We start from the raw sequence: 13,716 nt of genomic DNA on the forward strand, positions 1-13,716 counted from the left end.
GTATCCTGCCCTGACCAAGGGTTGGGAGGGTTGGGGTGGGGACAACAGGCAGAGTATCAAAGAGATCCCTCCAGGGGGCGGGCGGCTGTGTCTAAATAATGTCCTCTGACACCTGTATTGTGTCTGCCTCTAAGAAGCCTGTTTCTGACCAGGAGACTTCCCGGAGGAACCGCCTATGTCGAGGGGGTAATAATTAGAAATATAACTATACCAACAAAAGAAGGATATGAAATAAAGTAACAGGTCAGTGTTGGAATATATGCAAGGAGTGGAGGTAAGGGGTGGTCAAGATGAGGCACTAAAAGAGGATTTTAGCAGAATGTGATATTTGCTGGTTTTCTGGTAGGTGATCTGAAGTGTGGTTCACGAGGCTGGGCATTGCTTGATCTTGACACTGGTCCTAGTTCTGTTTCTGATTATCTTCTGTCACCTTGGGAAACATCTCCGACTGCACTTCGTTTCCTACAGATCTTAACTGTGATTTTATGAGGATATAAATGAATATGAAAATCACTGAAACTCATTCAAGTTTCTGTAAATCTGAGAAGTTGCTCCAATGCTATTAATGTGAATTAGTGTAAAATAAATTAATTAGCAGTCACAATGCATTGCTCAGTCTAGAAAACTTTAGGACAATTGAAGTACGATCATATCACTCAAGTCCTTTTTGGCAAGGTGGCGGTGCTGACAAAATAGGGACACAAAGAGAGTATATTGCTAAATATATGACTTCCTATTTTCCAAATCTTCCACGGCCCTCTTTGTCTTTGAGGAAAACCCCTTGCCATTCCTGATAGTAACTGTTTGTCCAACGAGAGCTAATGGAAGCAGCCCTGCAACCTGGGGCTCTGCAGGATCTGCTGCACTCATGGCCACTCTGTTCTTAATCTGTTTCTGAAATAAGGTGTTTGTTCAGAATCATTCACTATTGAATTAGTGAACAATGTGTGAGTTGAAGAAACACGATAATTATATTATGGAATAATAAAATTCATCTACAGTGAAAATAGAGCCCATGTCAGAACTGTAGAGGGACCCACACTCAGATCCTACAAGCAGACTGATTTGCACAAAGAATTATCTGTTAAAAGTAGAAGAAAGAATGACAGCATGAGACAACTCATGTAACTAATAAACTTTTTAGATGCTGTTTCATATGTTTGCTTTTCATTAAATTCAGGAATGGCTGCAACGATGCTGTTGCGATTCGGTCAACATTCATTCCTATCTGTTTTTCATATACAAAGGCTGAGGGATGCCAGAAAATAAACTGTTAACGGAGAATTAACTTCATTGGCATGCTTTCATACTTATCTTCCAAATTAAAGAAAATGAAATGGGCAGAAACAGAGTGTAGATTACCTCCTTTTTGTCAAAAATGGTGGGAATTTGAAAATTAATAATAAAAAAGGAACAGATGCAGTAACATGCCAGAGGGAGATTAATGTGGAGAGTAAAATCTGTGAGCAACAAAACTGAAGCAAACTGAATCAGTGGGAGGCGGTTGTACAATCAAAATCAGGATAAAAGAGAAATTACAAACAACCCTGCACTTGTCAAAGTAGTAGTAATGAAATCCTGACTCTGCCAGCAGTGAGAACCTGTGTTAGCACTTTGGGGTAAGGATGGTAGCCGGGTGCCAGGTAGGAGGGCAGTGTGAGGTTGCTGGGCAGCAGCCATCTTGTGTAGAACAGATGGCACCGAAAGCTGGCAGGGGAGGGGCTCCTTAGCAGAACTAATCAGACAGTAACAGATAGGGCAGCTGGGGAGACTGACCACAGAGAGGGAGCCTGCGGGGGAGCCGAGTGCCATGATGTTTGCAGTGGTGTGCCCATTGGTCTGAGATAAGACCTTGCAATGTCTTTCCCATCTCCAGAAGAACTGAAACTTTTGTTCAGAAAGAAAAAATGAGTTGATTGTGTCACAGTTGGGGGGTGGGAGGGTAACAGGGTAGCGATTGAGAAAAGAATTGTCCATCTCAGAATTTGTTGTGTGCGTTTCCAATCCCAGCCTCCATGGAACTTTGATTTTTGCTGTTTGTGTGAGTCTGCCGTCCTAATGTGTACAGTGTGACACACGGAATGATCACTTTATATATTTTATGCATCAAAGAATTTGCAGTATCAAGGCTATAGTTTAAATTAGAGAAGACTTTTTGATATGATTTCTGCCACGTACGTCTCTCACAAATGAAAACCAGAAACAGGCATATGATACATGCATTTATGCTTAATAATTCCTCCTAACCCAATGTAAGCCATATTTGATTCAGAGCCACTTGCCCTTCTTTTTCTCCCTGTGTAACTGTGGTTTGAAATGTCAAAATGTTAAGCATAATTCAGAGATCAAAACCTTAGAATAAAAATCAAATTAAGTCATTCTGAAAGAAATGAAAGAGAAAACGGACCTGTTAAATTTAACAGTTTATTAGAGAGTCATGTTTTTTAAAATACGGAGTTGGGACATTCATGCTAACACTATTACTTTAACGAACAACCCAGATCTCCTGCATCTGTTTTGAACTAGTGTGTTTCTTTTTTACAGCAGGTTTGTCGCTTGGCCCGATTCGTGCCTTTTGGAGGGGGAGGGGAGAAATGGAAATAGGTGGTATAACATAGCCATATGCTATTTATGCAGCAGTTTCTGCAATAAATCTAATTTGGTGCTGTCAAAAAATTAGACTTATTTGATATAGCAGCACATTAGTAAATGATGTGGCAGATTTAAAGTTGTCATTTAGTCTCTTCTTACTCTTAACAGAATCTCACAAATTTGTTTTTCCCCCTTGATCAACTCTCTGAAAATGTCTCAGTTCTTTGTCCCGCAGTTCTGCAAATATTTCCACATCTGAAAGAAGGTCTTGCCTGAAGGTAATTGAGGAAGGGGGTGGAAGAATGAATATCCTCTCTCGTTAAAAGACTTCATGAATATATAGGCAGAGAAATCAATAAGCCAGAGGAAAAGAATAATATTTTCATCATTTTCAAGTCTGAGAAAAGCAGAACTGTTAGTCTCATTCAGAATGTAGATAAATTAAGGTCAGTTCTTCATTAAGGAGTTTAAATATTTTACTTTCCATCCTGTGTCCGTATGCTGTTTCAAGAATGGGAGGGACGCTTCTCGTCCTCGCCCAGCAGTGCCCTGAGGACGGTGTGCTGTTCCCCAGTGCGACCTGCTGGCTTTGCTTCCGCACCTCTTTATTTTTCCTGTAAAATACTTGTTTAGGTGTTGGTTTCAAACTGTCTCAGACTTTCTGCTAGCCTTTTTATTTTAAAGATAAAATAAGCATGTTACACATTAGGCAGGTAAATATTAACAGTTGTCTCTGAATTCCTTAAATTAGTCCGTTTGTAGAAGTAATCATATTATTTCCCCTTCTTTTTTTGTGTGTATCTGTGGAGGGGAAAAGTGTGTATGTGCATGCACATTCATGCATCTGGGTGTGACTATAAGTGATGTTAAACTGAGTGTTTTTCATTTGTTTATGTTCTTATCATACAAATTTTCCCAAACAAGCCTACTAGTGTATTTTCGAAACGCAGTTTGCTAAGAATAAAGTGTCCCTTCACGGTGATTTAAGCAGCCCCTATTAAACTAGCAATTTGCTAATACTTCTTTTTTTATCCAGCAAATCAGACCATGAAGTAATCAAATTACCAGCACCTTTCCATGCTATTTGGAAGCAGAGACCCAGGCAACCAGACGACCACCAAGCACAGATCACACTAAAGGGCAAAGTACCCAGAAAAGTGTTAACAAACTCGCTGGGTAAATTAGATACTATTTCTGAAATTTTCTCCACATAAAGAGAAATTATTTTAAAATTATGTTTTAGGAAGATGAAAGAGAAAGCACCTCTTAGAATTCATATTTTGTGTTCAAAATCCATATATTAGATTACATTGTATGTATTACATAAGAATAATTCATAGGAAATAGAATATTTTGGAGATTAGTAATAAAATTGAAGTTAGAGCTAAAAAAGAATGTCTTTGCACTTGGATTTTCAGCTGTCCTTTCTGTTTTTGTTTTTGCTTTATATTTAGCATCACAACGACTTTCTTGAACACATCTGAAAAACTGTTCTGATAAAGTCTTTTTTATAAATTATAAATATTTAATCAATTAAAATCTTAAGAATCAAATTTTAAGTTATGTGTTTTTTAGACTGCTTTTATTAGTAAAACCTGCTTTCAATTTTATGTCAATGAAGAAGGCTTTAATTTTTATCTTTTCTAAAAATCAATTTAGAAGATTTTACGGACTTGACTAATTTCACCTAGCAAAAGCATATGTGATAAGATTACAGTTGGAATGATCCTTCAAACTATGAAAGCAGCATCGTGAATGAAGTGCCATTTAGGTTCACATTTGTAACAGTGCTTTGGTTAAAATTTTTGTTGTATATTTTCTCCTAAAAAGTGATCTCCCTTTTCTTATAAGAAATTTGAGTAAAGTCGTTGTTTTGCCTTTTTCCTAAAGAATAAGCTTAGCTAAAATACTGGTAAATAATTCAGCATGAAGTGATTTCATGTCCAGTTGATGAAGGGAGGGTGAGTACTGGATAGCTGTAAGTGACACAGAACAAATTCAATTGAGAGTATAATTTTCACCTAATATCTATGAGTTTTTGTGTTTTTTTCACAGAGCTGGCCTATTGATGCAACATATATTTCTTTAGATAGATTATGTGTTTGTTTGGCACCATATATTTGAATATTACTGAAACAGAACTGTTTATTTTTTAAATGATGTAATTTAAAATATACATGAATTGATTTGTTTATTATGGGTTAAGTTTTTCAAAGCAGTAATGGAGCTATGTGTAAATATATAGCATATAATTGAAATGGTACATATTTGTACATTTTAAACATTTCAGTGTAAAATTTCTTAATTGGAATACTCTTCTTTCCCTTGGCTAATTCATTAGTGAAAATATTTATTCCTCAACTTAATGCTATATAGTATGAAGCAATTTTTACATAGTGTAAACTTGTTTATGATATTTTGGTTTCACTTTAAAACTTTTATTTTGCTTCTTATCCATATAGTTCATACTCGATATAATAAGAAGTGCAGACACACATGAAGGAAATACATATCAGCTGTCTGGTTTTACAAATGATCATTAAAACACCATGTCTTACTACTTTGACTCCAAATTATTGTCTTCCCGAACCCAAAAGTAATTTTCGCAAGTACATTACACAACAGAACTTCATCTTCTGCTGGTTAGCAGTGGAGGATTTAAATCCATGCCGACAGTTCATTTGACAATGACCTTGAGGGGCTTTGCTTCTTGAAGAAGAAAGCAGAAGCTTGCGGTAAACAAAGTTCACTTCTGACAGATGGATTGAATGACAGAAAGGTTGCGAGTGCCAGAATAGCCCTGGCAGAGGAGGAAATGTTCAGTGGAATCCAACAGGAGAGGAGGTGTGAACAGGTGCAGGGTTGCTGACGGAAGGGGAACCAGATGGAAGGAGCCAGAGCCAGTTTATTTAAAGGAAAAGGCAGAAAACATTGAAAGGCTGTGCGATCAGTGGCTAAAAGTGTTCATAGAGGAAGGTAAAAATTCACAAAGCAAAACTGCACAGTGGGGTAGCTAACACTTAGCATAATGGTAGTAATTTGTGAGTTTAGTTTGGAAGTTGCAATTGAAATACATTCATCTTGGCTCTTGACACCGTCAAGTATAGATATTTGAAAGTTGTTTATTTTTTTTTAAGTTTCTAAGCTTTTTTTATCCATCCATTAATTTAATTTTTTCCAGCCAGAAGCTCCGTTGTGATAATACTAAAATTGTGTCGTCAGCTAGGAAAAGAAAAAAATTTAAAGTGAAGGTTAGCATTCCATTCAAATTTATCTTGTGATGCCTCGGTTTGTTCACATATGGGAAGCAAATGCATGCAGTGTTGGGTGACATCTGTAATAACTAAGAAATTTGCAACCTTAGAATAGATGCTGTTGGTTGTTTTGTTGTTCTGAGTCTCTGTTCATTTTGTGAAGTCCAGTTTGATTGTTTTGGTTGGAATCATGCTCTCTGAAATATACATTTGCTTGCCATCTTCTGCAGGTTAATTTCTGTTGCTGAGGTTGCCCTGATTTTCAGTGACCTGCCTTCAGGCGGACACCTGCAAACTCAAGGATCCTTTACAATAGGCGTAGTATACAGTGGGGCAAGGAAGACGGACTTCATTTTCTTAGACCTATTAAAATTAAACTTTCTCTCTGCAAACCAAAGACATCCTTGCTAATCATCTGTCTGGTCTCATCATGCACGCCATTTATGTGGGCCCTTGTCTACCACAGTTGTCCTTGAAAAGTTTCCTACGTCACATTACTGATCAAGAGATGCCAACAGAGGAGGGGCTGTTATGGAGCAATCACCAGGAAAAACGATGAAAATACATGATTATATTGAGATTTTAAAGATCTAGTAATTTATGAACAAGAGTTTCTGTACACTTTTCACAAAGATTAAATACTCAGAATAAATTCAGTGAGCTGTTCCCCAGCTCAGAGCAGCCTGGATCAAAGAGATTACATTTGGTTAGGGAGAGGTGCCTTGGGACATTGTGATTTTAGAGAGAGTGTCTGTGATCCATGGCATGCTTTTGTAAGTAGAAAGAAAGAACTGAAATTTGATTAGCAAGTATAGGAGATGTTTATTTACACCTATGTTGTTTATGGAGATCAACACTTTCAGGCATTTTTTTAAAGACTGGATGAGGCTATATACAACTATATTTTGAAGGAAAATCATAAGTGATTTCTTCTAATAATGGGAAATCGATAACCTGTATTTTAAAATCAGCTCCAAAATGTGCCTGTTGCCCCTCACCTGTTAAGAAGTTCTCATCTAATAGATATTCTTATAAATCTAAAATTTTACATAAAATTGATTGGAGTGTACTTGCTTTAATTGTAATGTACTGATTTTGCTGTCTCTTCCATCATAGTTACCGAGTACCTTTATATACTAATACTACTGGCGTGGTGCTGCTCTGTAAAATAATACCATAAAACTCACCTGAATTCTGGGATTCGAATTGAAAGGTAGTAAAAAGAAACTCCCTCAATTAGTGTCATCATTTGATGTTCATACCACAAATTAAATTGCAAGCTCCTTATAAGTAGAACTAACAGCTTTCCAGAAATAAGTAAACTTCGTTGTACCCAGCATAGTGTCTTACATCATAGGGGTCTTGAATTTTTCTTGAATGAAGGGATAATGAGTTGTTGTTAAACAGGCATTCATTCAAGTTTTATTGAGCGCATGTTCTATTCCAGCTGCACTAGGCACTGTAAATTTTTAACATGAAGAGGGCATGGTCCTTCTTTACAAGTATCCTAAAACCTAGTGGACTAGGTTTACGTAACTACATGTGTGTGAGTGTCTTTAAAATCTAGAAAATAGTACTTAGATTTATAAACTTTCCTTAACTCACGATCATCTTAAATGAATGAATTAATTAAATTACCCATCTAATTCAACACTTCTTATAATATGTGGGAACTGAGATGCAGAGAAGCTAAGGGACCTGCCCAAGGTCAGCAGTTATTTAGTGGGAGCTGAAGGTAGAATCCCCATCTCCTTGCTCGTAGTCTGCTGCTCCTCCCTGTATTCCACAATGTCCTCCTTTGTATTCATTGATAATATGGCTTGTCTGAATAAACCCATTAAAATCTTCCCGTAGAAGTCTTGCACAACCTGTTGCTGAAAAGGAAAATAATTTTCTTTTTGGACTTTGGCACATGGTTACTGGCTCTTTAAACCAAAAATCAAAGAGCTTTAGCTTACAAACAGCAATTACATTCCTTGGAACACTCCTGGTGGGGGGGGGGGGGGGGGTGGTAAAGAGAGATCCCTGGACACACTGCTTACTCTGTAATGAGCACATTACTCACATTAACTCACTTTGTCCACATGACCCTTCTAGGTAGCGTCTGCCGTTTTTACAGATAAGAAAACTGAGATGTACGGAGGTTAACACCTTGACCAAGGTCACAGTGCTGCCAGGTGGTGGACTTGAGATTCAAGCCTGGGCACTTAGGCTCCAGATTCTGTGATCACTTCCTTTTGGAAAGTTGAATTAAATAGGGTTCTCAACAGTAGGGCTTCTCAGAGCCTTTAAAACGTTAACACGCACTGTGACTCTCTTAGAAAGGAATTTAGTTTTTAGTGCTTTCCAAATTTACATGACTTAGGGAAACTTTTCCATTGTCTCTACATATCTCCCAGGAACCAGGTTTTTAGGAATACACTGGAAAAACTAATGCAAATTAGTTTGTGGTAAGACAACCAAGGATTATCGAGTGGGGGGGTTACCTGTTCTCTTATCTCATCAGTGCCCCCGGCTTCTCTTCCATTCCTGAAGAGAGAGGGAGGTGGGAATTTTCCATTTAGATTGAGTCAGCCTGTCATGTGGGGGTGAGAGTGGGGGGCCATCTTTGACCATTACTTGAACGTTTAGCTGTGCCCGAGTCACGTTACAGTAAGTTCTTCCATATCTGCTGTTCCAACTTTGCCTTTATCTGTTACTAGTTCTTGAAAATAAATTTGATGATTAAATAACTAGATGCCAGTCAGTGAATTCAATTCAGCCACCTTTTAAAGCTTGACTCTTAGAAGATTTCATAGAATAAAGTATTATGGATACTTTAGGATATAAATCCTTTCAGACAAATCTTCTACTGGGAATTGTTGGCACAGTTGTAAAGGATGGGCCCCTAAACCAGATTCTGCAACAGACTTTATTCCCCCTCAACCTGTGGCATACGGTATTCCTTCCTTCTCTGTAGATCCCTTTCTGGAGCAACTCGTGGGCAGGAAGGTCCAGAAGTCGAGAAGTTTAGCACTCATAATGTGTTAATTTTTCTGCAAATATACTTGGAGGTGCCTATAATTTATAGTTATTTCAAATAGCTTCTGTTGGTGAGCTTTTCTATAAATAACAATCTTGTAATGATAATGATGACTGGAATTGTGATTCTCACGAGGGCTTACTATGGTCCTGGCTTTCAAATTATCTTTCTTCCAACAAATAAACTTCAGCAATTTTTGTAGAGGTTTGAAACCATTCATTGGCTTATTAGTATTCCACAAAGTAGAGATAATGTTTTGCGATTACTGAAAACAACAAAGGCAACAGACTAGCTCACCAGGCAGTGGGATAGTTTATTAAACTGACTGACAGATTGACTGACTAATGTGACTACTTGGTCCTCTTGATAAACTTGGAAAGTGTTGGTTTCTTACTAGAAATAAGTAATGAATGATATGAGGATGATTACTGGAGATTCAGGAAAGAAATATGTGGGGAAAAATCTCTTAGAGAGTCTGCTATTTCCCATGTAACAATTATAAAAAGACTATTATATGATAAAGATTTTCAAATTGTATGCATATTAACTTATTGGGAGTCTGTAATCCATGTAATAACTGGACATTTTTTTATAATTTGCCACATTAGCTATATGGAATAATTTTTTAATATGCTTTATAATTTAATTTTAAATATGAATACATCTTTTGGGAGTTGTTTCAAACCAGATCTGATTTACAAAAAAAGGGTTGTGTCACTTACATTTGTATAATGTGGTGACTCCTTCTTCTTCAGCTATCCTTAGTTTTCTATCAGAATTAATTTCCTTTGTTTCTCCTTTCAAGTAATGGTGACTGGCTGACTTAAGTGAGAAATTTATCAAGGTGAAAAAATGTTATTTTAATAGTTTTTGCTTTTTATAAAAATTATGAGAGTTGATGTGTTCATGAGGCACTTGAGGTTCGCAGTTTGGGGCAACATGGTTATTTTGGTGAGCATCAGGATCAGAAATGATGCTTTGCCATCGAGGAGTAGGCAACGGAGGTGCGCCCAGAGCCGCTCTGTCCAAGAGCAACATGGTGGGAGCCACAAATGCAAACTACGTATGCAATTTAAAGTTTCAAATAGCCGTATTTTAAAAAGTAAGAAGAAACAAGTGAAATTAATTTTAATAACATAGTTTATTTAACCCGATGGATAGAAAATCATTTCAGCATGTAATCAATATAAATTAATTCGATATTTTTTGCTCCTTTTTTCTTCTAACTCGTCAGAGTCCAGTGTGCATTCTTTACACTGGCAGCACGTCTCAATGCAATCTAGCCCTGTTTCCAGTGCTCGGGAGCCACCTGTGGTCAGTGGCTGCCACAGGAGCTGTTGCAGCCCTAGACATCTTGTTCCTCATTTTCCTAGCTTTCCCACAATGCCCGATAGAGATGTGACTGGATTTTCATGAGCATAAACCCTCAATTCTGTTTCTACAATAATTGGAATCATTCTATAAAAACAATCGTGTCAGCTTTTCCATTAATTTTGGAGCCAGTATCCAGGACTAGTTTGGATTAGTCCTTTTCTGAAGAGCTGTCGCTTGGAGGCGGAGGAGGAGGAAGACAGAGGAAGCCTGACTGGTCGTTACTTGAAGAGCAGCTGCACAATTAGCTGCGCCTGCAGCGTGTTGCAGTCCATCCTCCACGGCTTACTGTCCTGTCTTCCCCTTTACGTGGGAAGAGCTGTGGAGAGTAAATTTGGCAGATAACTAGATGCCAGTCCATTAGCTGGATTTTGACACCTTTCAAGTGGGTGATCTGGGCCGGACACTGCTGGCTGCTTTCTATAGAGTATCGCACGTGCTCTGATAATGTCGTGTCATGAGATGAGAACGTGGCCCCAGACTGAGCTTCTGCTCTGACGTCGCACGGCCAGGGCACAGTGCAGCCAGGGTTCAGACCTCCGTCTGTGTGTCAGAGCCCAAGCTCGCATCCACTGTGCAATGCCCCAGGCAGCTTTTATCAGTGAACTGAGGAAATTTCTTCTTCTTTCCTCAAGAATAAGACTGTTTGTCTTGGAGATAATTACATTGATTATTACTACTTTGAGTAGTCATCTTCTAGGAAATAATAATGGTAACAGTAATGATGGTCCTAATTAATATTTTTGAACATTGTGATGTGTTGGTACTGTACTAAGTATGTTTTCCTTACAATATTCTGGTAGTCCTATGAGGAGAGGTACTGTTTTAACCCTATTTTGCATTCAAGAAAGCCGCTTCATAGGGTAAGTGAATTCTCTTAGAGTACACAGCTAGTAAGTGGAGGGATTGAGACTGATGCCAAGTGTGGCTGACACTGAAGTCTGTGCTCTTAAGCCCTGCCTCCTTGTGTACAAATGCAGACCCAGCCCTGCTGGCAGTGGAGCCTGTGTACTATGGGATAAAGGCCAAAAGTATGACATTGTTTTTAGAGGTATTTTAGGATTTGGGTTGCTTATATTGCTTTTCTTGGGGCACAGATTCCTCTGGTTTTGGTGGGCTCAAGATGGGCCATCTTGTAGAAATGAGTGTGAGTATAGATTTAGAGTAAAGGTCGAAGCAGGTCCGCAGGAGTGGAAAGGGCAGCTTTGCAGCTACAGGAATGGTGAGGACGATGGCTCAGAAACGGCCAGGGGAAGAGGAAACTCCAGCAGCCCTCGTGTTCCTGGAGCCGGGGAGGCTGTTAGGATCGCAGATAAGCGTAGTTACAAGCAAGTGTTACAAGCCAAATAGAAATAATGATCATAAAATGACTAAAAGGAAAAATGTTTTGATGAGGAAAATGACGTGATTACTGTGGCAAGAACAATGATTTTCTTTTTTAGAAGAGCAAGAATTATACTGGTGTAGAAATCTGAAAACGTGGGCTTAGGTCAGTTTTCTCTTCTGTAAATGTAGTATTTTTTAGCTCCAGAATTATGCACAAAAATGGAGAGGTTACATAGATCTCAATCAAGCTTTAAAAATGAGTTAACTGTGTTGTTCTCAAGCCAAGGTTAGTCAAGAGAACACAATCCTGATTTCTATGTACAAACATTGAGTGTGGGACCACTTCAGCAACAGTGAAACCGCAGCCCACTTACTCAAACTTAGTCTTCTGGTAGATTCAGCCGTTTGACGCATAGTTATCAACTGAGATAAAAATTTAAAAGTACTTTTAAGAAGCAAATAACTAGGGGCCGGCCCAGTGGCACAGCGGTTTAGTGAGCACCTTCTGCTTCGGCGGCCCGGGGTTCACCAGTTTGGATCCCAGGTGTGGACATGGCACGGCTTGGCACACCATGCTGTGGTAGGCGTCCCACATGTAAAGTGGAGGAAGATGGGCACAGGTGTTAGCTCAGGGCCAGTCTTCCTCAGCAAAAAAAGAGGAGGATTGGCAGCAGTTAGCTCAGGGCTAATCTCCCTCAAAAAAAAAAAAAAAAAAGAGAGAGAGAAGCCAATAACTATCGTAAAGCCCTTGCACTTTTCTGTGGAGGATCAGTGGAACTATCCTAAGACATCATTTTTAGATATTAAAAAAAAAAAACACTCAAAACAAAAAATATGGCAGCAAATCATGGCAGAAAAACAATAAAAAATTATAGGAAGCAGATCAGTATGATTCTGTCTGCCTCCTGGTTCTTAAGAACAGCATCTGAGACCTTTCATGCAACAAATATTATTGAACAGCTTCTGTTTCCGGCCACTGTGTTAGGCACCTGGGGTACGACAATGCGCAGTGATCCTAGGAGCACCCTAGCAGGGGGACAGCAGCAGCAAGTAGGCCTGCCTCATCTGACATGACGAAACTTGATTATCCAGAACAGTTTGTTCTATTTGGTGCAGTTTGCTTAAGGAAGCAGAGATATAATTATTATTTTTTAGACATATTTATACTGCAAATGGTCAGATTTCTGTAGGTCTAATACCTGGAAAATTTTCTCATGTGGAACACCCTATCTCCCAACATTCCAGATAAATGAGGCATTACTCTGCTATGCTTGAGAAATAAGATAGTATAAAATATATTTCGTAATTGTAGCTCTTGCTATTATAGCATGTTTCTGAATAAATTTATTTGCCACAAAGTAGCTAATATATTCCCTGTTTCATAATGGATCCTAGAAATTAATTTCAGAAACGTTTTAATAATAGAATAGAAACTCTTTCCAATCAGTTGTACTACATTTTGATAATGATGCATGTCCATTGACAGGTTACAGAAATACCATTACAAAAATATATTGATCCTACTGATGTCTGATTCAAAGTTACTCATTAGAAGGATTAATTATTGGAAATATGTAGATAAACTGATACTTTTCAGAGAAAAAAGGCAAGACTGGACCACAGTGATTAGTTTACATAGAAAAGTCAGAGATGGAAAGTGTGGATATTTTAACAAATGGGCATGCAAAGGAAAAAATCGTGATCTAATTTATTTTATGCAACAGCATATTCGTCAGTGGGACCCCTGGTGTTGTGAAACAGAATACGAGAGGGCTTCCTGTCTCCCAGGAATTCTGCTCCATTCAAGCACTTAGTGCATCAGAGACATCTGAGCTATCGGAAAAAATTAAGGCTAAAAAGTACTGAAATGTGCGTTTGATGGCCGTTCAGTCTCGGTCTCTACCTGTGGCCTCTGCTGTGTCTAAGAACTGCAGGAATTGCTCTTGCTATTGCCGTAGTAATAAGTGCTCTTCCTGCTTCTAATGTTGTCCCTTCCCCATCTGTTCCCCACACTGCAGCCAGAGTGATCTTTCTAAAGCTCGAGTGTGATCACAACACTCCTCTGCTTAAAACCCTACATTGGCTCCCTATTTCCCTGAGGATGAAGTCCTTAAAAATAGCTTCATGTTCTGGCTCCTGCCTACATCTCCA

At 38.5% G+C, this 13,716-nt stretch overlaps 1 protein-coding gene across 14 annotated transcripts in view; it reads left to right on the plus strand.

The window, feature by feature from the left end:
* SDCCAG8 (SHH signaling and ciliogenesis regulator SDCCAG8) overlaps positions 1-13,716 on the plus strand; it is a 223,690-nt gene that overhangs the window by 110,255 nt on the left and 99,719 nt on the right. The window contains exon 14 of one of the 14 annotated variants that reach the window (XM_044762922.2): positions 6,077-6,355. The exons of the other annotated variants lie outside the window; for them this stretch is intronic. Coding sequence (XP_044618857.2) covers positions 6,077-6,257 — 181 coding nt within the window. The 3' untranslated portion in view covers positions 6,258-6,355. Of the gene's footprint in view, positions 1-6,076; positions 6,356-13,716 lie in introns of those variants that run through there. 14 annotated transcript variants of the gene reach the window in all.

Source organism: Equus asinus, chromosome 30 (genome assembly GCF_041296235.1).
Source record: "Equus asinus isolate D_3611 breed Donkey chromosome 30, EquAss-T2T_v2, whole genome shotgun sequence".
NCBI lineage: Eukaryota > Metazoa > Chordata > Mammalia > Perissodactyla > Equidae > Equus > Equus asinus.